At 45.1% G+C, this 26,465-nt stretch overlaps 1 protein-coding gene across 3 annotated transcripts in view; it reads left to right on the forward strand.

Annotated features, from left to right (window-relative positions):
* FGR (FGR proto-oncogene, Src family tyrosine kinase) overlaps positions 1 to 26,465 on the forward strand; it is a 53,400-nt gene that overhangs the window by 15,739 nt on the left and 11,196 nt on the right. For all 3 annotated transcript variants that reach the window (XM_081869142.1, XM_081869140.1, XM_081869141.1), the window contains exons 2-3: positions 20,125 to 20,185; positions 26,156 to 26,420. In XM_081869142.1, the coding sequence (XP_081725268.1) occupies positions 26,168 to 26,420 (253 nt within the window). In that variant the 5' untranslated portion in view covers positions 20,125 to 20,185; positions 26,156 to 26,167. The remainder of the gene's footprint in view (positions 1 to 20,124; positions 20,186 to 26,155; positions 26,421 to 26,465) is intronic.

A 26,465-nucleotide genomic window follows, 5' to 3' on the forward strand; every position in this document is an offset into this window, starting at 1 on the left:
GGCTACTTTCCTAGGCTGACAATCCCATCTGCCTCTCACTTCCCTTTACAGCATGTGCAGAAATTGCCATATTGACTATTGGACCCACTATTGGTCTCGTCCGACCAACTGCCGGAGCCTGTCTTAAGTAAATTAATAATAATAATAATAATAATAATAATAATAATAATAGTTGAATAATGGAATGTGCTCCCACAGGAGGCAGTGATGGCCATCAACTTGGATGGCTGTAGAAAAGGGAAAGTGGTGGGCCCAGGTAAGCTAAGTGCAGCTTTCTGTAAGCGCCACCTGTAAGGGAGATAAGACAAAACCAGAGGCCTAGCCTGCCTCCTTGTGGCTCTTCCCACCCCCAGCCTCAACACCCTTTCCCCTTGCCATTGTGCGAAGGCAGAGCCTGTTAAATATTCTGGGCTCTGTTCCCTTGTTGATTTATGCTGCCAGATTCCTCTGGGGACAACAAGCCTGCTGGGATGTCAAAGGGGGAGTGCCCCAGGGGGTATGCAAAGTCAGGCTCTCTTACTTCTAACAATAGCCACCCCCTGGGTTCAGCTATTTTAAGCTTTCAATAGGATTCCAATTACGGATGCTTTCATTATTCTTGGGGAAAACCCAGCTGCAGAGAAAGGGATTAGCAGCAAGCAGAGGGACTGGTGATGGCAGGGAAAGGGCTAGAGCTCAGTGGCAGGATGTCTGCTCTGCATGCAGAAGGTGTTGGGTTTGATCCCCAGCATCTCCAGGTAAGACCTAGCAGAGTCTCATTTCTGATTTTCTGGAGAGCCGCTGCCAGTCAGCATGAAGCTAGGTGGACCAAGGGTCCAATTCAGTATAAGGTGGCTTCCTATGTTCTTATGAAATCTCTTCCATTGGAGGAGAATAGAGTTTCCTTGCTGTTGTTGTTTGCTGTGATTTGTAGCATCTGCAAGCAAGACTTTGGCCATCTTCTTCCCTGGCCCTTCTATGGTTGTTTCCCCCTGTGGGTTGGTGGGAGGAAACCAGGGAAGGGCCATAGCTCAGTGGAAGGATGTGTCCTCAGTATGCAGAAGGTCACAGGTTCAAGCCCAGGCATCTCCAGTTTTTAAAAATAAGAGCAGGTTCAGGTGTTAGGAAAGACCCTGGAGGGCTGCTGCAGAACTGAGCTGAGTGGACTAACAGGGCCCTGGTATAACCTTCAGCAACTCTTGAGTGCACTGGTTCCCATTTTGTTCTCCTACCAATATTAGCTCTGAGGTTCCATCTGCACAATTCATTTAAAGTGGTATCATACTACTTTAAAGTGCCATAGCTTCCCCCCAATATTCCTGGGAACTGTAGTTCCTTAAGGGTGCTGAGAGCTCCTAGGAGCCCACTATCCCCCTCCCAGAGACACAATGCTCGGAGTTCTCTGGCAAGAGGGATTGATTGTTAAACACCTCTGGGAATTGCAGCTCTGTGAGCGGGATAGAGACTGCCTAAAAAGTTCCAGCACCTTAATAAACGACACTTCCCAGTATTCTTTGGGGGAAGCCTTGGCTATTTAAAGTGGCATGGTGCTGCTTGAAATGCATGGTGCAGCAGGGGCCTGAATGCTAGAGCAGTGTTTCTCAAACTCCATCCCACTCTCCATGGACTACTTTAAAATTACTGAGGGTCTCGGGTGACCACTTTTTTCGTTCTACAAATTGAAACACATATACATGGGCACCTGCTGGGGTGTGGGGCAACACGCAGGTGAACACAACCCGCATATCCCCAGCTTTATTAAAAAAGAAAAAGTTTATAGCCCTGGTAGAACCTGAGATATATGCAGGTACAACTCTCCTTGTTTTGCTTTGTGAGAAACCAACCTAATTATTTATTTGCAGTATTTACTTTGTGCACTGCCCTGGTTAAAAACATAAAACAAAACCCTACAGATGCATATGCATAACTCACATTTTAATAACTGTAGTTTTTCCTTCCTAATGTGAGAGATGTGCTTCTGGATTAAATATGAAGAAAAATAGCCTTTTGCTGCTTCTTCCATGTCTGAATCATTATCAAAACCCGGGCGGTATAATGCAAATCTTGGGCACCAGGCCAAGGCTGCCTTAGCCCATTCTGATAATTTGGCTCAGATCCAGATAGCTTTGCTCCCCATCAGAAAAAAGATAAATCAAGTGCATGGCCAGGTATAGATGTTCTCAATCGTTCAGCCTTCCTCCTTTCTGCAGGCCACCTGGATGGAGCTCATGGACCACAGGTGGAGAGCTGCAGCATGTTCTCCAAATAGAGTACATTGACCACTAGACTATTTCTTCCAAGGTGATATTGTGTACAGGTGACTCCCCACTTACACGGGGGTTACGTTCCTGAGTACGTGAATTTAAAGGTAAAGGTAAGGGGACCTCTGACCGTTAGGTCCAGTCGTGGCCGACTCTGGGGTTGTGGCGCTCATCTGGCTTTATTGGCCGAGGGAGCTTCTGGGTCATGTGGCCAGCATGACTAAGCCACTTCTGGCGAACCAGAGCAGCGCACGGAAATGCTGTTTACCTTCCCGCTGGAGCGGTACCTATTTATCTACTTGCAGTTTGATGTGCTTTTGAACTGCTAGGTTGGCAGGAGAACTTACGTATATGTGAAATTGTGTATAGTGGGAACATCATTGGGTTCAATGGCAGGTGGGATTGGGGGGGGGGGGACAAATTTCCCGGATGCCCACCATTTGTTTGTTTGTGTGTGTGTTTTGCCAAGCTCATGAAACTGAATGTGCACAAGTTGAACTCCATAAGTGGGGGGGGGGGAATGCCTGTACATTGGTCTGGTACCCAATAACAAAATACGTATGTTCTCTGTCAGTTGTGAAGTAGCTCCATAGTTTTCAGACAACTTTTCAGGGGACAGAAAGAAGGGAAGAGTTTTGGGTGGGTGAATGGGTGCTAATTCAATGCACTTTGATGCGGAAAGCCATGTCCATAAACTGATACGGACCGGATTTTGTTCTCTGGTACCTGAGCTTGAATACAGCATATGAATCCCAGTGTGAACTGCAGTTTCAGAGAATCTCAGGGCAGGGAGAGTGCTGTTGAACCCACGTTCAGCTTGCAGGCTTCCCCAAGGGAACTGGTTGGCCACTGTGAGACTGGGATGCAGGAGTGGATAGGCCAGCACGACTCTGACCCAGCAGGGCTTTTTTAAGGTTCTTATATCAGGTGGCTACATGTAGGATTTTGTGATTGTTAAAAACAAACCCAGCAGTATTTGGTAGCAAGGTTTGCAGGTGACATTCTGCAAAAATGTAAGAATTGGGCCTTTGGTGTTTAAACCAGGCCTGCGGAATCTGTGTCCCTCCAGGGGTTGCTGAATTCAACTCCTATCAGCCCCAGACAGCATAGCCAGTGAGGAGGGGAGATGCGTTCCGGCAAAGTCAGCCCTGGTTTAAACAATTAACCTGTTAGATTATTCAGTTAACCTTCTGATGGGCTAATAATGTATTCCAGAAAGCTTGGCAACCAATTTCTTTTTTTAAAGAACATCTTTATAACATTGCAGGAGGCAAACCGCATTTTAAAAGAGGAATTCTTTGTCACACACAAAGACATATGCACACACAAAATACATTTTTAAAGATGTGTGCATATATCTGCTGAAAACATAGCATATGCTTCTTGGTTCAGAAGATTTTTTTAAACTGGCATGTAAATTTAATCGATTGCTTAATCATACAAGCTGGGAGTCAATTAATCAATTTAAATTGCATTTAATTGGGCTGCAGCCCCAATAAGAACGTATTTGTAAAAATGGTTTAATTGCCCCACCCTCAGCCTAGTGGAGGGGACCTTGTTTTAGCTAATGTTCTCAAAGACGATGGCTGTGGTGTGTTACAGGCCGCAGACCTCACAAAGTTGCTTCCCCCCAAAGCGTTTGTTTGCAGTTCTGCTGCTGTGAACTTCTTTTCTCATGGTATCTGAAGCAAATGTACCGAATTTCATTTATGGTGTGGAAGGCTTACAATGCCTTGATGTGGTTTAAAGAAGATGGGTCTCTCCATCTAGTTTTATTTCATTTGTTTAAAAGCATTTCTCAATGGCTGAATATTTTAAAACCTCCCAAGTGGTATATGGAACATACAACTTAAAAAAACCTTAGCACAGCATCATAAAAACAGGGTTACAGTCTGAAAGGATCTGCACTATACTGCATTCAGTGGTTATTTTTTTAGCTGGAACTCACTGGAACTCAGTTCTGGCACCTGTCAGGTGGGCACCATTGCCATTCTAAGAGAGGGGTTCATGGGGAGTTCCAGCACCTCTTTTCTAGAAGAATAACACTGATCAAATGTATAATACTACTTTAAACAATCATGGCTTCCAGAGAATCCTGGGAAGTGTAGTTCATTAAAGGTGCTGAGAGTTGTGGGGAGACCCCTGTTCCCCTCACGAAACTACACTTCCCAGAGTTCCTTGGTAAGAGGGATTGGTTGTTAAGCCACTTTGGGAATTGTGGCTCTGTGAGGAGAATAGGGGTTGCCTCACAACTCTCAGCAACCTTAACACACTGAAGCTCCCAGAATTCTTTGGGGCGGAGCCATTATTGTCTAAAGTAGTACGATACTGCTTTAAAAGTAGAGTGCAGACAGGACATTGTATGTTATCAGTAGTCCGGGGGAAGCCAAACTGCAGCATTCCAGTTATTGTTCAACTCCAGCTCATATCGGCCCCAGCCAGCCAGTCCGGTGGTTGAGGAGGATAGGAGTTGTAGTCAAACAACTAGTGGAGGGCACCAGGTTGGCTACCCTTGCAGCCTCTGGTGATGTTGGACCTGTACCAACTCCTCCTGTGTGCCCAACCTGGAATAGGGAGGATGAAGCACATCTTCACAAAACATTAGTCAGCTTAACAGTGGCTTTTGCATGTGTCTCCCCTGTCTGGGGTCCTGCTCTCATATTCATGGGGTGCCTGGGGGGTCATGCATCAAGACACATACACACCCGGTTCTGGCATACAATTTTAGACCCTCAGGGCCAGGTCACGCAGAGCTGGCAGGGTGTGTGCGAAGAAGGCAAACTGGGCACGGCTCCATCCCTAAAATGCAGAAGAAATCCTAAAAATAGCTCTTGGGTTTCCTCCAGCCTAAAGCCACTGACTGGCAGCAGTAGGTTCAATACGTACGGGAAAGAAGAATCCTCTTGCCCAGTGCTTAATGAACGACCTTTTATAGTGCAGTTGTGCAAAGGTTGGGATTCTCCCAAGCCTGTTAAAAAGAATGCCACCCAAGCCTGTCAATTCCTCCTCCTCGTGGGTAGGACTGTTTTGGCTGCATAAGCAATGGGGTGGCCAGTGCAATATTCTGTGGGATAGGTATAGCTATAGCTATAGCTATAGCTATAGCTATAGCTATACAAATAGATATAGATATAGATATAGATATAGATATAGATATAGATATAGATATAGATATAGATATAGATATAGATATAGATATAGATATAGATATAGATATAGATACAGTATAGCCTGCCTCATTTTAATGTGGAAAACATTCTGGAGCTATGGCACTCCCACTGAAAAGGCCCTGTCTGTTGTGCTCTTTTGACAGATGTCTTGAGATGGCCCCTGAAGCAAAGCTGGTGGGGGGGATAGTAGATAAGCCTGCCTGCCGCCGCCAAGGTAGTAGTTCAAGTGTTGCTTGCCTTGTACATAGCCTTGTACACAGCAGGGAGACATTCAACCAAACATACCAATGAAAAACTCCCTCGGAACAGCACAGCCAGCATATGCTCCTTCAGCAAACATCTAGGCCCATGTGCTTGGCAGCTAAGCATCACTTCCAGCCCTTCTGCAGTCCCCCTCTTGGTTAGTTGACTTTCACACGCGCAGAATTAACCCATAAGTTGGGCACGGAGTGATCACCGCTGTTGCGCTTCCAATGCGTGGAAAGGCTGCAAGCCTGAATGCATTTATCTACTTCCAAGTAAGTCCTATTAAGCTCAATAGATTCTACCTCCTACATTGTGCATGGGATTGCAGCCCGCATCTTTGCCTAGCAGGATTACAGCCTAAAGCTTCTATCCAAGTTTTGAGGGACAGAATAGGGAGTAGAGAGACAGTCACACAGGTGCCCCTTCCGCTAAAACATCCCACTCAGAGCCTGTGGGGCTGTAGAGAAGCCAATGTCTCGCAGCCCAGGGCAGCCGCTTTGGGATCTGCAGCCTCACCATATACATCCCAGCTTCCTCTTGTGTTCTGAGAAATGCAGCTCCGGGCCGATTGCAGCCAGTGACTGTGCAGAAGTGAAAGTTGGGCTGTGAGTCACAGCAAAAGTAACCAGCCTTGCCTTTGGTTCAAAAGAGCAAGAGGTCTGAGACTTGGCGCCATCACGTTCACTCCACCTGGCTTTCCCAGGGGCTTCAAATGTATGGCATTGATGTGACCCAGGTCTCCCAGTATACAGAGTCCTGGTACGGGAGTGGAGAAGCTTTGGTGCACCTGATGTTGCTGAACTGCACCTCCCATCAGTCGCAGCAAGCATGGCCGATGGCAAGGGATGATGGGAGTTGTAGTTCAGCAACATCTGGCAGGCCAAAGGTTCCTCGCACTTGTCCTAGCATAGCAGCAGCTGTATTTTCTAAGACACTTTCTCTGTTTTAGGGTGCTTCCAGGCAACCTGTCAATGGAGCAACACCATCCTGATTTGTGTGCATGGAGGGCAGACGACGTTGGTTATTTAACGACAACCCTTCTCATTTGTTTGTGGGGAGGTTCAATGACATTCAGTGATCCTTTGCTCTCTGGTGCATTTTCCCATCATTTTCCGTAGTATAAAAAGTCTAGTGTTTTGGGGAAGTGTGTCCATTGTGCAAGACCTCCCAATCAACTGTAAATACACAAACTTAAATTGACCAGTATGTGGTTGAATCCCACCCAAAAATACTTAACAGCCTCAAATTGCTCTTAGTTCCTGTTTTTGTATTTGGGGAAGAAGCTGAGGATGCATTTTTAATTTTTATAAAAATATCAAATCAAATCAGCGTGCCCCCGTGTGAACTAGAGATTGCCCAGAGTATTTAGAACATAAGAGAGGCCCTGCTGGAACATAGGACTGTCTAGTCCAGCGGTGTGGAACCTCAGGCCTGGGAGTTGAATGTGGCCCCCAGACATCTCATCTGGCCCTCATGATCCTCTCCAGGCCACACCCTCACTGACCCTGCTCTATGCTCTCTTTCTGTGCCTTGACCTGTGATGATGCCTTTTGCTTGCCTGGATAGAGGTTGGAGAAGGGGTGGGGTCTGAAAAATAGCCAACTGTACGAAAGTAAGAAACGCATCTATTGCTCCATCCACCTCTTTTCTTTGCCCATCACCGGCATGTCTTGGTCCCCATAAGGGGAAATGCAGCCCTTGAATGAAGGAAGTTCCTCAACCCTGGTGTAGCTCAATAGCCTGTTTCCCACAGGGGCAAAGTATCCTATTTTACAGGGGACAGTCCTCTATTTGATAGACTATCTGGTCTAAGGACCCATCTCCCCAATACAGTGGTACCTCGGGTTACATACGCTTCAGGTTACATACGCTTCAGGTTACAGACTCTGCTAACCCAGAAATAGTGCTTCAGGTTAAGAACTTTGCTTCAGGATGAGAACAGAAATCATGCTCTGGCAGCAGCGGCAGCAGCGGGAGGCCCCATTAGCTAAAGTTGTGCTTCAGGTTAAGAACAGTTTCAGGTTAAGAACGGACCTCCGGAACGAATTAAGTACTTAACATCTCCTGCTAACCTAGCAGTTCAAAAGCACATCAAAGTTCAAGTAGATAAATAGGTACCGCTCCAGTGGGAAGGTAAATGGCGTTTCCGTGCGCTGGTCTGGTTCGCCAGAAGCGGCTTAGTCATGCTGGCCACATGACCCGGAAGCTGTATGCCAGCTCCCTCGGCCAATAAAGCAAGATGAGTGCCACAACCCCAGAGTCGGTCACGACTCGACCTAATGGTCAGGAGTCCCTTTACCTTTACCTTACCACTGTACATTTAGAACAGTATTGTACCACTTTAAGCAGTTGTAGCTACTCCCAAAGAATACTGGGAACTGTAGTTTTTTTTTAAAGGATGCTGACAGTTAGGAGAACTGCCCATTCCCCCCACAGAGCTACTACTGATTGACTGATTATTTAATTTCTATGCTGTTTAATAAATTCAATATATTGATAAGCAGTGCACAAAAAAACGGAAGCAACAACAGCCAACTTTAAACAAAATATTGCAAAGATACACGATAAAAATGTTACATTAATACAAAGTTACACACAAAAACAAATACAAATAAATATCAATTTCCTATCTGACACGCCCCCCCCCTTCTCCAACTCTTCCCACAGTCGCTTAACAGTCAATCTCTCTTTTCAGGGAATGCTGACAACTGTAGCTCTTTTAAGGAGATGGGAATCTCCTACAACTCTCAGCACTCTTAACACATTACAATTTGGGCGGCGGGGCGGGGCGGGGTTAGCCAAAGACACAGCTTTAAATTTATAGTGCAGATTGAGGCCTAGTCAAATTTCACCTCAATTGCTATCAAGTGTTTACATTATCTTTCCAGGCAGTTGCCTACTGACTTCCAATCTAGGGTCCAGTTTACATTATTAAATCCCTGCATATCCCTATGAAGTAAGATACAAGCTGAAATGAGAAACTGAGCCAGCTCCTGTGGAGAAGGTGAATTTTACCTTAGCACATTGGACCTCTTGAGGGTATCTCGCTGCTGAAAGCTAGATCTCTTGTACAAATTGCCTTGTCTCTTTCTGGATTGCTGAGGCATCATCTCATATTTCAATTATTCTAGTCTTGCATTCAGAGGAGGAGAGAGGGAGAGCTTTATAAACGACATTAATCAAAGAGGTCTCTAAACATTGCACAGAATAAAATTGTAGATGAAGTACAGCTGAAAGCTACAAAACTATTAAAAACAAACAATACATAAAATAACTAAAACGGATAAACTAAGGCAGAACAAGAAGTGGCAGTGACTGGGTGACTGGCAGAGTGTGTGATCACAAACCTGATATTCCCACAAGGCGAGAGAGTCTCACAAGTGAACGTGTGATGTCTTGCCTTTAAATGCTTGGCGAGAGGGGTGGGGGAACTTGCTGGGACATCTTTGTTTCTTCTGTTCACTTCTGAACTTCTTGCTGCGCTCCTGGGTTCCTGAATCATGACTTCCGAGCACTGTGTCTGCTGCTGATTCTGTCTGGTTATTTGCCTGAATAAGGATCCTCCGTCTGTGTGTGTTGCAGGGGAGTCCGGGCAGTTGCTTGGATCAGAATGCTGGTTTGAAACAAGCAAACATGGTTCCAAAGTAGCAACTATTTGAGAGGGACGAATGGACGGGCGGATAGCAAAATGCTGTACATAGAACATTTTGGAGGGTTATTGGGGGAATATTTTATGGTGTCCCCAAACTCCTCTTCTGTGTCAAAAATGTACACTTCCAAAAACCTGGCAAAAACATTCCCTGTTGATATTCAGCCTTATGACCCAGGTGTGACCATGGCTCAGAAAACTATTGGCTTAATCTTTTGTATTTATTGGTTATTTGGGGGATTTTTAATATATACATGGGGATTTGATGTGGATTAAAGGTTTCATCCATTCATTCATTTGATTTATATAGCACTCTTCATCCAAAGATCTCAGGGCGGTTCTTGATGGATTCACTGATGATGAGAAGGGTAACTTTTAAGTCAGGGGAGTGAAGCTCTAGATTGGGTAAGGTCTAAGTCACTTGTCCTGGACTAGCTGGCAAGTTAGATTTATGCTTTATGGTCATGTGGGGGCTGGCTGAGGGCAGACTGAGGTTAGTGGGACAGTACGAGCCAACACTGCTCAGAACTTATGTCACCTTGTGAAAACATAGAAGGGTTTGTGGGAACCTGGGGGAGTGTCATGTACTGAGTTAAATAGGATCCAAAATGCAGCAGTCTGATTGGCCCTAGAACAATGCAGCATTATGATTGGTCTGCAGGAGCCACCCAATCCAGATCCAGATGGAAGTGAATCCACAATCTGACTGGCCTACAGGAGAATTCCAGAATTAGCCAATCACGTGCAGTCCATTGTGTAAATAATGTATATAAAGCAGATACTGGGGGGGGGGGACTTTCATTCCTCCTCACCACTATGAGCTGAATAAAGAGCATGAAATCCACTCTCGCCCCCGAGTATATTTCAGGGAGGGGGGCCACTAGGGGGCGCATCGGAAGATGGCTAACAATAACATCTCTCCGACCCACACGAGGTAATTTGGAGGCTATGATGGGAGTAATTAGCCTCCCTACCCCCCCCAGGATGGTGGGGAGGACTGCCCTTGCCTGCTGTGCCCTATACCACCCCCAAATTTGTGGGGATGGGGGCACTAGGCACAAAGCCCTCCTGTGGGATTCCGGCGCTCCTGGACGCCGTCCCTGATCCGCGCCACTAGCTGCAAGAACTTCAAAAGAAACAACTTGGATGAAGGAATGCACATATTTCAAGGAAGGAGGGGGAGTAAAGATTGCTAACAGAAGAGATCTCTGATAAAACAAGACAAGAATAAAACATGAGAAGATACGCCAAGATACGGTATGGCAAATGACTGTTGGGGGAGGGGAAAAAACTTTCCTTTCTTTTCTTATGTGATTAAACAAGAATCCCCTCCCCTCACGAGACAGAAATGTCGTTTTAAGGACTTAAGCTGTGGATTTAAGGCTGTGTGGAGATAAACTTTCGAACCAAAGCATGACGCAGTTAAAAATGCCGTCGCCATATTGGGAAGTTCTGTCGGAGGTCTTGAGTCTGGGAGGAGAAAGAGAGAAATAGAGCTGTTTATACATTGTGGGTGAAACCTCTCAGAGGGGACTTAAGAGCGACAGTTTTGCATGATGGAAAGAGCGATGTTATCTATGAAGGTGATGATATATGGAAACCATCTCGATTTGAGGATTGGAAGAACGGAAAAATTCACACAGGATTATTATTGGTGTTTATCGGCTTAAGGAGACTATCAGAAGAGATCATAAAGAAAAAAGAGAAAATATATGAACAAGATGTGATGTGGAAACAGCAAGACAAGACTGGATAGAATTATGAACTCTGTTTGGACTGATTTGGATTGATTTGGACATTAACGCAGTAGCAAGAAGATGATCAGAATCCCCCTTCGGATCTTGAAATATGGGTCCCCCCAACAAAATTTAAAATTCGGCTTTGTAATTCGGAATTTATGTGATGTGATTTAATTTGATTTGATTGGCCGGTTAATAAATTTTTATTTTTTATTTTTAAAAAGAGTATATTTCAGGGAGGGAAGGAAGCCATTACAGAGATATCCCAAGGCTTGGAAGAGACATCATCTTAAGAAGCCATAATTCTGGCTGCAGGCTGGGTTAAGCATTTCTCTAACGTATTTAGTGACCATTCAGGGCAACCCCACTAAACAGTTGCAAGTAAAGATTTGTTAAACTTACTGAATGGCAACTGGTATAGAATAAGGAAATTAAATCCCTCATTGAAGGTTTGAATTTTTTTTAAAGTGCCAGGTGAAGAAGATATGTTGCCTCCTGAGCTTTTTAAGCACCACATGGAAAGTTGGATACCCATCTTGGAAGGTTTATTTACTTTCATAAATAGCACGGCCCAAATCCCTTCTGGATGGAAGATGAGGACCATTGTCCTAATTTTCAAAAAAGGGGATAGAATCATAGAATCATAGAGTTGGAAGAGACCACAAGGGCCATCGAGTCCAACCCCCTGCCAAGCAGGAAACACCATCAGAGCACTCCTGACATATGGTTGTCAAGCCTCTGCTTAAAGACCTCCAAAGAAGGAGACTCCACCACACTCCTTGGCAGCAAAGTCCACTGTCGAACAGCTCTCACTGTCAGGAAGTTCTTCCTAATGTTTAGGTGGAATCTTTTTTCTTGTAGTTTTTTCTTGTAGTTGGATAGAAATGATCCACAGAACTATTGCTCAGTTAGGCTACCAGACATTTCCTCCAAGCTTTATCTGTGACATCTCCTTCATATATTATCAGACTGGCTGCACACTAATAATATTTTTCATGAACACCAAGCAGGGCTTAGAGGATACAGTACTATCGATCAATGCTTCACATTGATGCACATCATTAGGAAATATACCGAAAACATTAAGAACACTCTGTATGCCGCCTTCATTGATCTCTCTGCTGCTTTTGATTCTATTAAGTGAAGCAGAGTGTGGGAGAGACTACTTAAAGCCAGCAACGGCTACAGACTTCTGTTACTGATTTGAGAACTTTACAGTGACATGGAAATGAAGGTTAGAGTAGATCTTAAGGGTGGTGTGTCTGAAGCTTTCAAATCGACTCGAGCATTGAAACAAGGCTGGGTTGGGGCCCCCAGTCTTTTTAAGTTCTATATTAATGACTTGGTACCTTATTTAGCCCAAGTTTACTCCCCTTCTCCAGTAATTAGGAATTAAAAAATTCACAGAAGACACAGTTCTTCTTCCTCTTTCTCACCTGGACCTTAAAAATCTTTTGGCTGCTTTCAGTTCCTATTGTAAGCATGAAAGCCTCTCCAAAACCAAAATCATGATTTTCGGTAAACACAGTATTAGATTTAAATGGAGCATGGGGATCATCATGATTTAGAGCAGATCTGATCTTTTATATACCTTAGGATACTCTTTAGTGAATATCTGCCTTGGAACTGGCATATTGAGGCAGTGAAAGTCGACACATAGAAAGCCAATAGGGGCACTGATGAAATTTTACTATAATGAGGGTGGTTAGCTATTCAAACCTGCACTGAAAAATTACAATAGCAAAATGATCCCTCAAATGTTGTATGGAGCTGAAATCTGGGGCCACAACTTGAACTCCATTAAAGGGTTAGAAATAGTGCAGACTCAGTTTATTAGCAGATTATTCTCCTTACCTACAGGAGTGTCAGCATCTCTTTTACGCACTGAAGCTAGGTGGGACACGTATAACGCCAGAGCAGCTTGCACCCAGTTAAACTACTTGAAAAGGCTCACTTCTTTACCCATTGAGCATCTCCTGGCTATGTGCTCTGTGGAACTGAGGACTAGCCATCTGTGGAATTCAAATGGTCAAAGTATTCTAGACTATTATTGTTTTCAGGACTTGAACGTGGATAAGTGTCAGCTAAGGGACTAGCTCTTATGGATAGAATCCAGAAGGGACCTGCAATCGATTTGAACCACCAATTTTTCTCCTTTTGAAAACAGAGCATGTCAGATCTTGCTATTTGACCAAACTCTTGCCTGCCTCATTAAGAACTGCTTTTATAGAGTTGTGATTTCAAGTGCACACAGACTCTATATTTGTGGGCAGCCCCAGGTAGAATATATCTCCCATTGTATGATAACTTGTCCTTTATATGCAGATCCAACGAGGCTCTTTCTAAGACCCCCCCTTTGGACAGGAAATCAGCTCTCCCTGACAGAGAGGGTCCACTGGTTGCTGAGTGACAACAGTGCTGTAGTGGCGCATAAAGTGGCCCTTTTTTGCTCTGAAGGCAAAAAAAGGTTAGGAAGAAGTAACTGAGTTACTGTATCCCTGGTGGTTTCCCTGTTATTGTCACCTTCCTAATTTATGGTTCCTGTTTTTATTTGCAGTTGTTTGAGTTATATTTTAAGCGGCTTGTGGTTGTATGGATTTGCCATGGCTTTTGGCTAGTACAATGGGTTTTTTAAAAAAAATATTAATTGCAGAAACAGATGATGGGGCAGCTACAACAGGCAACAGAGCTACACTATTTCCCACCTATTTCATTTTAGACCAGCACACACTAGCAGGAAACAGGCTGTGATATGAAAGTGAAGGCAATACACTTGTTGTTGAGACCACAGTTGGTTATTTCTGTGTCATCAGATTAGACTTTGGCCAGCGTGGTTTCTGCTCTGAAAAGCGCCACGTGGTCTGTGAGGTAGAAATGGAACTTTTGTATGGGTTTATTTACTGCAATTTGAGCTCGCCTTTTTTCTATGTACCTGAAGGTATCGTGGGGTGGTTCTCTCAAGCTTCCTTTTTTATCTTGTGACAGAACAATCCTGTGAGGTAGGCCAGGCTGCCAGATGGGGAATGGCTCAAGGTAATCCAATCAGATTTCATGGCTGGCAAGGGTGAGGCAGCCTCAGCCCTAGCCCCACACACTTAACTGCTGCACCAGATTGGATTCACAATGTTGGAAAAGTCATGGTTTTCCTTAAGGGTGGGGCTGGTTCACTGCTTCCTGATTGGGGCGGCAGTTACAAAATGGAGAAGTTTGCTCAGCCGATTGTGAGTCAAGGAACTCTGATCGGGAAGGGTAGTCCAGTTCATCTTCCTCTTCCCGCTTTGCCTCAGGTTACACACAGCCAACCAATGCCCTTCAGATTTTGCTGAGCTGCAGCTTCTATCATGCCTGATGGGAGTTGGAGTCCAACAACAACAATGGCTTCAAGTTGCAAGAAAGGAGATTCCGACTAAACATCAGGAAGAACTTTCTGGCAGTAACAGCTGTTTGACAGCGGGAACGGACCCCCTTGCGAGGTCGTGGATTCTCCTTTTTAAGCAGAGGTTGGATGGCCATCTGTCATGGGTGCTCAATGCAGCTGAGATTCCTGCACTGCAGAGGGTTGGACTAGATGGCCCTTGGAGGTCCCATTCAACTCCACGATTCTATGATTTTATTAACATTTTGAGGGAACTGCACTGGCTACCCCTGATGCAGGCTGGTCCAGGAGGAGAAGTGTTCTTCTAAGTAGGGCTATAGCTCGGCACTAAAGAAGGTCCCACATTGGCCCATCTTAGTCCAGCATCCTGTTCTCACAGTGGCTAACTGGATGCCTGTGGGGAAACTGCAAGAAGGATCTGAGCACAACTCTCCTCTTCTGCAGCATTCAGAAGCGTTGCTGCCTCCAGCTGAGGAGTCACTGACAGGTTTATCCTCCACAAATCTGTCTAATCCTCTTTTAAACCCATACAGGTTGGTGGCCATCAGTGCCTCTTGTGGAAGTGACCTGTATAATTTGACCATGTGCAGTGTGAAGGACTTTCTTTTATCTGTTCCAAATCTTCCAAGTTCTACTGTTTTGACAGAGGGGGGGGGGGAGCTTGTCTCCACTACTTGCTTTCTCCATGCCATGCATTATTTTATAAACTTCTGCAATGTTGCCTCGTACTTGCTTTTCCTCTAACTTGAAAAGTCCCAGATGCTGCATCCTTTCCTCCTAGGAGAGTCACTCCATTCAGCTCCCAGCATCTCCCCATTCCCATGGTTGTAGCCAATGAACATTTACTCAGAGTAGACCTATTGAAGTCCATGGTCCTGATCCATTAATTTCAACACTTTTTTCTGAGTAAACGTTAGTTTAGCACAAGCCCCTGTCAGTAGTTTATAAAGATTTGTCATGATCTACAAGAATAACAAACTGCAGAGGAAATGGAGGAGAACAGTAGCTGACATGAGAGCAAAAACTATAAAGGAAGAAAAACAACAGCCCTGATGTCCTTTTGGGAGGCAGAAAACACTAGGAGGGAAAGGGATATCTAATAATTAAATTATGGCTCAGATATTAGCAGCCTTGGGGCTTGTGGAATAACTGGAAACCCAGATATTTGTTTTTGATCAGATAAGTAGGAAGAATAAGGAAAAAGACAAGCAAGGGGTGAGAAAGAGGGGGAGGTGGTAAGTAAGAGCAATCTCTAACTCTCCATATCTCCAGAAAACAAATTTATACTTATATATTATTTTTAAAGAACATTGCTATTTTTCTAGAAAAAGAGGTGCTGGAACTCACCATGAACCCTTGTTCTCTTATAATGACAATGGCGCCCACCTGAGAGGTGCCGAAACCGATTCTGGTGAGTTCTGGCTGAAAAAGGCTTGAAAATAGATACCCCTTTCTCCAACAATGCATCTACGAAAGGAGTGAAGTAACCCAGGCGCAAACTGACCCTTCTCAGCTACACAGCCTCACTGGCTTGGCTTCGCATCCTCCTTGAGAGATTTTACTTGGGTGGAATGCATTCTTCAACTTAGTGCCTCTTGCTGACCTGGAATTGGAGCAGAGAAGGGGAATGTGAGTCTGTGCAAAAACTAGCCTACTGTAACAGGCCCTCTGGACTCTCCCAGGCCACAATCCCGCTCCTCAGGCCACAGCCCTTCCTGGGTCTGCTGCACTGGAATATCTCCTTGAACCCTGATGGTGCATTTTTGCTTGTCTGGATGGAGGACAGACAGGAGTGTGTGTGTGTGTAGAAACTGGCTTAGTGCACAGTGATAAATTCCCCCCTCTCTCTTTTTTGCTCTTTCCACTTTTTCCTCTGGTCCTTCCCACCCCTGGCACGTGGCCCCTGGAATGTTGCCCAGAAGGGAATGGGGGCCTCGGTCTGAAAAGGTTTGCCTTTTAGAATACAGTTAACCAGTTTGCCATCAGAGGCACAGGACGGCATGTCAAACGACAGACAGACGCGTCAGTCTCCATCAGTCTCTATCCTCTCTTTGTTACTGCTCAGTGAAGGGTTAAAGAGCTGTGGTGGGCTTGGCTGGTCCTGGCTTCCCCAGAGGTCTCTATCTTCCTTCTCACCCCCACCCCTTGCCCTTTGGGCCGCTTTGAAGGGCGCCCAACGCCCTTGAGCCACAACACGTCCAATTCGGTCCATCGTTCTTTGCTCCCATTGTGTTAAGGCACCCACCATGGAAAACAATTTCACAGACCAGCCGTCAGGAGAGAAAGATCGGGGGTGACAATTGCCTGGCCGGCAAATGGGCCTGGTGGCAAAACAGAGAGCAGAGCAAACTCGGCAGAGGGCCCAGAGCAGGGAGTCTGGAGCTGCTGCTGCTGCTGCTTTTGTGGGGGTAGGGATGAATGGAAGGCACATTGACTTCACTCCAGCTCTTGGGAGCCAGCAGTGTGTGGAATCAGCAGCCCTCAAGATTGCACAGTCACATGTTTGGGCATAGACATGAGAAAACCGGTGAGCAAACAATTTAAGGTGCCTAAATGCAAAATAGGGGCGCAGGTGGCGCTGTGGGTTAAACCACAGCGCCTAGGACTTGCCGATCAGAAGGTCGGCAGTTCGAATCCCCACGACGGGGTGAGCTCCTGTTGCTCGGTCCCTGCTCCTGCCAACCTAGCAGTTCGAAAGCACGTCAATGTGCAAGTAGATAAATAGGTACCGCTCCAGCGGGAAGGTAAACGGCATTTCCGTGCGCTGCTCTGGTTCACCAGAAGCAGCTTAGTCATGCTGGCCACATGACCCGGAAGCTGAATGCCGGCTCCCTCGGCCAATAAAGTGAGATGAGCGCCACGACTCCAGAGTCATCCACAACTGGACCTAATGGTCAGGGGTCCATTTACCTTTAAATGCAAAATAACTGGGCATAACAAGCCTCTCTGTGAGAAAAGTAACCTAACAGCTGTCTCAGACCCTCCAAGTGCCCCTGTTTTCCAGGGACAGTCCCAGATTTACAGAAGCCGCCCCGGTTTCAGATTAGATCCTGGAATGTCCCTATTTTCATTGGAGAAATCTTGGAGGGTAGGATATCTTAAATAAGAAAAATAACATAAGAACGAGCCTGCTGGATCAGGCCAATGACCCATCTAGTCCAGCATTGTGTTTTCACAGGAATCAACCAGATGGGGAGCCCCCAAGCAGGCAGTATGTGATTGAATCCCATTTTGAAACAGCAACCATCTGGAAGTGCCTTTTGTCTCACCTCTCTGCAAACTTTTCAACCCAATCAGGATGGGTGCTCAATAAACAAGCCACCTGGAAAAGGCTGAGAATGCTTATGCTGTAGAACAAGCTCCGTTGAAGCTTGTGTGGTCAACTCTCCAGTTTCTTTGCTGGAATCCTGAGGTCCATTGGCTGGAGTCAGGTGCAAAAAGAGGAAAGATAGGGAAAACATACACTTAGAATTAAGAAAGAGGGTGCCCTTGAGCACCAGGGCTGAGCTTGCAATCCTGCCACACACAAAAATCCACTCCTGGTTTTCCAACCATTTTATTTTATTTTTTGTCATTTCAGCAGCTTAATTTAGGAAGCATTGGGTGGGTGGGGGAGTCATTTTGTTGTTGCAGTTGAACACCTGGGAGTTGCAAAGCCTTGCCAATTTACGGCAAATCACCCAGCTCCCCCCCCCCAATTCCTGGCAAAGTGGAGGGTCTCAGTGGAGGCTGGGGAGGGCAGTAGGCAGTGCAGGGAGGCAGGTAACTCAGAAGGTGGCAGCAACTGCTACTAAGCCTGTACTGTTGCTTCCCTGAATAAAAACTGTATCTCTTCCTTACTTGCACATAACAGCCTCTCTCTGCATGCACTGATCGCGAAATGGGACAGTGGGTAACACAGGTAAATGTAAATGTAAAGGGACCCCTGACCATTAGGTCCAGTTGTCGACGACTCTGGGGTTGCGGCGCTCATCTCGCTTTATTGGCCAAGGGAGCTGGCATACAGCTTCCGGGTCATGTGGCCAGCATGACTAAGCCACTTCTGGTAAACCAGAGCAGTGCACGGAAACGCCATTTACCTTCCCGCCGGAATGGTACCTATTTATCTACTTGCACTTCGTGCTTTTGAACTGCTAGGTTGGCAGGAGCAGGGACTGAGCAACAGGAGCTCACCCTGTCGCAGGGATTCGAACCGCTGACCTTCTGATCGGCAATCCCTAGGCTCTGTGGTTTAACCCACAGCGCCACCCGCGTCCTGGGTAACACAGGGAACCCTTGAATAGAGTAATCGAGTTGGAAGGGACCCTGAGGATAATCTACTCCAACCCCCTGCAATGCAGGAATATGCAGCTGTCCCATACAGGGATTGAACCTGCAACCTTGGCACTGTCAGCACCACGCTCTAACCAACTGAGCTATCCAGGCTGTGAGCCTTCCTGTGTATCCTAAGAACAGTAAGGAAGTACAGTATAACAAATAAGTGGCTTGGCCCCCTTAACCCTCCTGGGATTTGAGCACAAGGCTGAGTCTTATGCCTGCCATATTCCACAGCCAGAGATCGAACCTGGTTACCTCCCAGGACCCAGACGGTCAGGGCAGTATCAAAGGAGCACATGCTGTCTTCTCCTTCCAAGTGTGCTTTGTGCCGAACCAAGATCTGGTCCTGAGGGATGGGGCACACTTGTTGTGTGTACATTTATACCCTGCCTTTTCCCCTGACAGGGACTCAAGGCGGCTTACAGATAAAAATCAGAACAGCTAAAAACATAGAACAGATTTAGTGGGTGCACTGGGGGAGGGGGAGAAATGGGAGAGTCCTGTTGCAGAAGCAGAAATCCTTGTGCTCGTGGAACATGTTATCTGCACAAGTTTGGATACAACCTTCAGTATTTTGCAGGAGGGATCCAAGTGAATACCAGAACCTTAGGGTTGTGCCTTCAGAGTGGATTAAAAGACTCTGTTGCCCTAGCACAACAAACGTACCTTTCTTAAAAAAGGACTTTTTGTAGTTTGGAAAGTGACAGGGAAGTGAATCGGAAAGTGTGGAATTAATTAACAACAGGAAGACTTACAAGCCCCCTGCAAGCAATTCAGGATGAATGCAGAACAAATGCTTATTATTAATATTTATTATTATTTACTTATTTAGAGCATTTGTACCCCACTCTAAAAAGGCTCACAGAGTGGCTTACATACAGTCAATTTAACCAAGCTGGTCTCTGCCCACAGGCTCTCAAGTTAAAAAAAAACCAAACACATGACACAGAAGGGGAAAGGGATAGGAAGAGGAAAATGAAGATCAAACTCAGGCACCAATTCTTAAAAATTTGTCCTTATAATGACCAGATTGCAAGGTTCTATGACCTCACAAACAAATCAGAACAAATGCTCCATAAAGGCCAGGTATAATCTACCTTCTGCGTGAACTTTGTGCAAGACAATCAAATGCTCAGTAAATGCAATGCAGACTTGCAATGTTCTTTGCAATGTCCATTAAAGGAATGGGACAATCATCTGGGTCACCTGTGTTATGAGTCTTGACATAAGGATTCCCACCTGTCTGCAAGGACTCTGATATTGATGGATGCCGGTGTGCTAAGTGCTTGTCCCTTGGAGGGGCTATGACAGTGTAGGGCATGAGATTTAGTATCTCTGGGTAGTAACCAAGCCTCTTTCTGCTTGTCTTCCTGCTATTCTTTCTTAGGCACGTGTTCCCGTCCAGCAGGAGACATGACACAGCAGCACTGACCTGACGGGACAGCCTGGTAAGTGGGCAGATGGTAGGGGAGAAATTTGAGTCAGTTCACATTCTAAAAACAAACTTAGCCTAATTTGCAGTTTCCGAAACAATGAAATTTGAAATTTGCACTTTTCTGAATTTCATAATGCACTTCTCTGGCCAAGCAGTGTGTACCCAAAATGCATATACCAGGGTAAAGTGTCCACTTAAAATGCATTTCTTTATCCTGACATGTTGGGCATTGTAGGGGTTGGACTAGATGACCCTCATGGTCCCTTCCAACTCTACCATTTATGACTACAGAAATGCCTGTTTTGTGCTGCAATGACGTTATGGAGATCCCATGGGACAAAATTACTTTAAAAAAAATATTTATAATATTTTTTACCTGTCCTTTATTGAAAAACAGGGTCATCACCAGAGGGTGGCTAGCTTGGTTATTTGCTTGGGCTACAAGCCCAGTAAAGGGGCCAGTACCCTAATGTTTGTACCCTTTCCACCTTGCACGGAATACCCAAGAATCTCAATTGCAGCATAGATGAAATCTCAGTTTGACTGTCCTGCCTCTTCCAGGCTAGGGGGTCCACTGAGGGCTCCCCAAATCCTGCAGCCAGCCCTGATCAAAATATTCCAGGGTAGAGATGCAAGAAGAAATCAATTTCTGTTCTACCCTGTATTTGTTGCGTGGAACTCTGTTTCCATTCCACTGCAGCTCATTTTCCAACAAAAAACTAAGTTACTCGTCTCGCTGTCCACCGGTGAAAGTACTGACTTTCATAATTAATTACATAAATTACATTGCCATTATATTATTCCTCCCCGTTCATTTCAGCACAAAGGTCCCACAGTGCAAACAGGGGAAGAAAACGCAATCAATTACATATTATTTGCAGACTGAAAGCAACGAGAGCAAATGCCAATCCTGTTTTGCTGGATTGATTTCTGTTCTAGACATGGGATGAATAAGCAAATATCAGCAATTTTTGCTTCCATTTTCATCAGAATCCCCCAATATCCCTTTTCCAGTGTGGGGGTCAATCAATGGCACTCCACAATAAATGCAGTTTCAAAACCCACAAATAAGCAACAAGACAGAAGGCTACAAATATATTGTTTTATTGCTGCAATGTGCCCCAGTTATTGGTTGTACGAGAAATATCCCCTAGACAACAGCCGTGGTTCTTCAGTGTGTGTCTGAGAGAAGAAACCCCTGGCAATGTTATTGTCTCTGCATGTTTATATATATCTAACCTCCCCCCGACCCAGCGCCAACCATTCCTCACTTGCTTCCCACTGTCCTACTAACCCAGGGCTGTCGGTGGCAGGTGTCTCTAATGTCCCTGTCACTCCGGATTAAGAGATGCGCTCTCCCACCCCAACCCTCTCCTGGGTGCCTTGCCTGCATTCCTTCACTACTTGCAGATCCAGACTCTGCCTAAGGGCCCGTCTAGATGCAGCTTTGCACTTGCTTTCCTTCCACAAAGATGGGAAGAGCTTGTTTTCTGAAGGTGGCATGGGGTGGGCAGCACATTTGGATTTTGTTTTGCCTTCCCTGGGCAAATTAAAAACCCTTCTCCAGCCCGTACAGGGACTGATTTGTTTATTTTATATATTTCAGGGGTGTGTGTGTATAGATCTCTATCTCTATGTATTGATCGTGTGTGTGCGTGTTTTCAATCATTAAATGCAAATAACTAAGACTAAATTCATCTGTCCATAAATATACAAACGTTATATAAACTTTAAATACACATAGTAAGTAAGTAAATTGCAAGTTGTTTTTAATATTGCGTTTTCATGTTGTAACCTTACCCAAGACCTTGGTAATCAATAATAATAATAATAATAATAATAATAATAATAATGTGCAAAATCTTTTTTTAAAAAGCATTTTAAAATTTATTTCTGACAACCCAAAAGTACAGTAGCAGGGCATTACATTGTACCCCATACAAAAACAAAAAAGGAATACTCACACAGCATCAAGACACCAATATTTCCCAAGCTGGCTTAGATGGTGAATGTGGAGCATCTAAGTCCAAAGCAGAGGAAATAAAATTCCCCCAGCTGAAGTGGAATTGTTCTGGGCCTCCATTCCTCTGGAGACACACAAATGTACCGTATGTGTTATTCCTTCCTCAAAAACCATAACTACAAGGACAAACGTATATTTTTTCAAACTTTTCCAATGCTGGGCTACTGAAATCCCTGCTGCAGCAAAGGTTCTTTAGAGTGATAAGCTCTCATGTTAAATATGCATATTGTGCAAACTCATTCAACATTATTCAATATAAGATAACCTGATCGTTTCGTTTAATTTGTAAAACAACCAGGGCTCTAAACAGAATTTCCTTAAGCTGACTATATTTTGTTGTCTAACCGGAGTTCCGATATATTTAAAACTGTACCTCCCCTAATAACCACTATGGATTTATCACCTCCTGTGCCCTTTCTTTCCAATATATGAACAAGCTCCACTTTTCTACAAATCTCACTGCCAGGCTTCTGTAATCCTTATTATATTTGCAAGTTTGGCCATCTGAGCTACATTTAGAATCTTAGTCTCAATTTTCTATTTCTGCATGGTCAGATTTCTTCTATGCTTGACACAGAGTTTTTCGGGCTGCTGTAAGAAGGTGCGGCCTCTACTGATTTATATACTGCTTAATATTCACAATTTTTAAGCGGTGTGAGATACAGTGGTACCTTGGTTTACAACCATAATCTGTTCCAGAGGTCTGTTTGTAAACTAAAACAGGTTGTAACCCAAGGCGCGCTTTCACCAGTGGGGCCTCCAATTTTTTTTTTGTTTGTAATCCCTGCAAAATGGATTGTAATCCAATAAAAAGTTTGCAAACCGGGACACGTACTTCTGGGTTTGATGTGTTTGTAATCCTAAACATATGCAAACCAGATTGTTTGCAAACCAAGGTACCACTGTAAAATGTCCTGGGTTTTTAAATAAAAAAAATAATACATAGAATAAGAACAATTAAAATTCATCCTAGAAACAGAAAACTACATTAAAATGCTATCAATTTCAAAGTCAGGGTACAGGGACAGTTACAGTTGATTTGGAGGTCTTATGCAAGAAACTTGTTTCCCCAAAAGACTGGAATTTTTGCAGTAGGGAAAATGATGGGGAAATGTACTAGAAAGTGTGAGATAACACTTGCTTTTCATGCAATACATGGGCGTAGCCAGGATTTTTGTTAGGCGGGGGCAAGCATTTTGTTGGGTGGGGGGCAGAACCTCAGTTAGCAATGTATTTTTATTGATTGGGGGGCAAGCTTGGCTACGCCTGTGATGCAATACCATCTAACCTCCCCGGAATCTGTTCAGAATTAATGCTCATTAACCAGCTATTCTTACCAACCTGCACACAGATCGGAATGAATAAACTCAGCAAACTGGTCAAAGGGCTTAGAGCAGCATAACTTGGGCACCTTATTTCGTGGAACATTGAACCAGGATACGGTTTCCTTGCTTTTGTTCTGAACATCTTCTTCTATCTTCTGTGTGCGCGCCCTCCCTCCCTCCTTCCCTCTCTCTCTCACTCACTGTATCTGTACTCCAGATGGCTGAGAGAGATCAGAAGGCGCTCAGTTTTATGTCTCCCGGATTGCAGGGAATATCACCCAGCTGGCAAGATGTTCTACTTCCTCTGTGCTGTGCACCTCCTCCAAAAATGCAGGCCGTAGTTCTTCTCTCCAATATGTTAACACAGTCAATGAAGCCTCCCTGAAATTCCGGCATCCAAAGCAATTGCTTAGTTTGTCACTGGAAATCAATTCTGGAAAATCGGATGCAACGCAGCTTGCTGAGAGGGGTTTTCATAGGGTTTAGACAGATAAAGTAAGAGACGTCCAGTATCCTAGACAATACCTGTACCCCCTTTATGTCTGCACTGACTTCTCACTATTCTCCTCACACTTTCTCGGGGCCTTGAGCACTTAGCCCAGCATCCTGTTCTTGCCTGTGGCAAGTCCATAAGCAGGGCCTGAGCACAAGTGCCTTCTCCCCTCCTGGGATTTCCATATACTGAATTTCAGAGGTGACCATTCAAAGAGATTGCTCATTGTCTGGTGAGGATGTGCCTTGAGGCACCAAAGATCTTTTTTTAACACCCAGGCCCAAAAATAACCCCACAAACACGTCTGGCAGTCGTGAATGTGAATAATGTGAATACCATTTGCTTGGAACCACAGGAGGCAGGAGAGCTCCTGTGCTTGAATCCTGCTTATAGGTTTTCCTCAAGCATCTGGTTGGTCACTGGCCTGATCCAGCAGGCTCTTCTTAGGTTCTTAATGGACCCTCTCTAGCATTAGTCCTACTGAGAGTAGATCACTGAAAATGACTGAGAGGTCCCTTAATTTCAGGGGGGTCTACGCTGAGTAAAACTTAGCTGGATACAACCCAATAACTCCAGTTCTAACGGGGCCATTCTGAACTGTTCCAAGTGTTCTCCATGAACTCCTGGCCCTCTAGAGCAGTGTTTCCCAACCTTGTGCCTCCAGCTGTTTTTGAACTACAACTCCCATCATCCCTGACTAGCAAGACCAGTGGCAAGGGATGATGGGAATTGTAGTCCAAAAACAGCTGGAGGCACAAGGTTGGGAAACACTGCTCTAGAGCCTACCATGTCTCTTCCCTTCGGCTGATGTCCCAGACACGTTGCCATGCAACCGGCATGTGGCAGAAAGGAAGAATTGTGGTTGGGGGAGGAGGGGGAGAGAATCACCGCTTGACGGTCCTTGAGAAAAATAAAGCCAGCAAGCTACCTTTCTTCCTCTGCTGCCTCCAGCTTCAAGTTATGTTGCACCATCTCCACGCCCACCCACCCACCTGTACGGCATTGTATGTCTTGCACAGATGGATCTCGAGAGCCTTTCCTGATGGGTGATGGAGTAAAGCTGCAACCCTTTATGATCATATCATCTCCTCATGGCTTATAGTCAGGGGTCCTTATAGACCCTCCTGGATGTTAAGGTCAGCACAGGAGGCTTTTCTTGGTAGTTCCTCTATCCTCAGAGGCTCAGGAGGGTGATGGCCCAGGACAGCTCCTATGTTGTGCAACTGCATTCCAACAGAGGTGCATCAGGCACCTCCATTATGTACAGAACTTTCCATTGTATGCTGAAGATACAGCTCTTTAGGCCTGGACTTTCACATTCTCTCTCTCTCTCTCTCTCTCTCTCTCTCTCTCTCTCTCTCTCACACACACACACACACTACCTTCTGTATTCTCTTGACCATATGTTGTTTTAAACAGATTTTAAAAGTGTATTTCAAGTTGCTAAAACACACCCACAGGGAGTATAGCTCAGTCTGGAGACCATGAGACTCTTAATTTCAGGGTTGTGGGTTTGAGCCCTATGTTGGGTGAAAGATTGCACTAGATGACACTCACGTTCCTGTCCCACTCTACCGTTTTATGGTTCTATAACCTTATGGTGAAGGTTAGGTAATAAAATAATAATAATAATAATAATAATAATAATAAATCACCCTTTACCTGAGGATTACAGGGCAGTTGACAATATTAAAACATAAAAATACAAACAAAACATTAATCCCCCACCACGCACAGTTTAAAAGGCCACAGATTGTTTAATCAGCCAAAGGCCTTGGAGAAGAGGAATGCTTTTGCCTGGCGCCTACATAATAATAATAATAATAATAGTGTGGAAGGGGCAGTTGCTCCTTTCCCAACATTTCAGATCACATGCTGTTATTATTCTTCAGTATGCACTGTTTGGTTGGAGAATGAAACCACAAAACTCAGAGAAGTGTGAGTTTTGAAGGCTAGCTATGTTTTGGTTCGCATTCTGGTTCAAAAAAAGTGTAAATGAGGTAGTTTCTCATTTAAATGCAAACAAAACCAACCCATCCCTACTCCTATACCCTGAAATGTCCCTCCAGCCCTCAGTGTTTCATCCAGTCCTAATTTCTCTTCTCTCCCTCCTCTCCGTCTGTCTCTCTGATTCCATTTCAGGTGCTGCCAGCGATGGGTTGTGTGCAATGCAAAAGGAAGAGGCCCAGTAAAAACCCCAGCAATGGCGGCGATGGGATGGCAAACCTGCAGCCCAGCTCCTGCTACGATCCTGACCCCACCCCACAGAACCCCACCAACACGTTCACGCGCATCCCCGACTACAACAACTTCCAGGCAGGGACCTCGGGGCCTTCCACTCCAGCCTTCATGGGGGGGTCCAGCCTGTATCCCAGCTCCCTCCCCATGTCTGGAGCCGGGATTGCAGGTCAGTCTCTCAGGGAAGACTGCAGCTAGAGGACTCAGGTGTGGT

The sequence above is a fragment of the Podarcis erhardii genome (genome assembly GCF_964252035.2).
Source record: "Podarcis erhardii genome assembly, chromosome: 7".
Taxonomy (NCBI): Eukaryota; Metazoa; Chordata; class Lepidosauria; order Squamata; family Lacertidae; genus Podarcis; species Podarcis erhardii.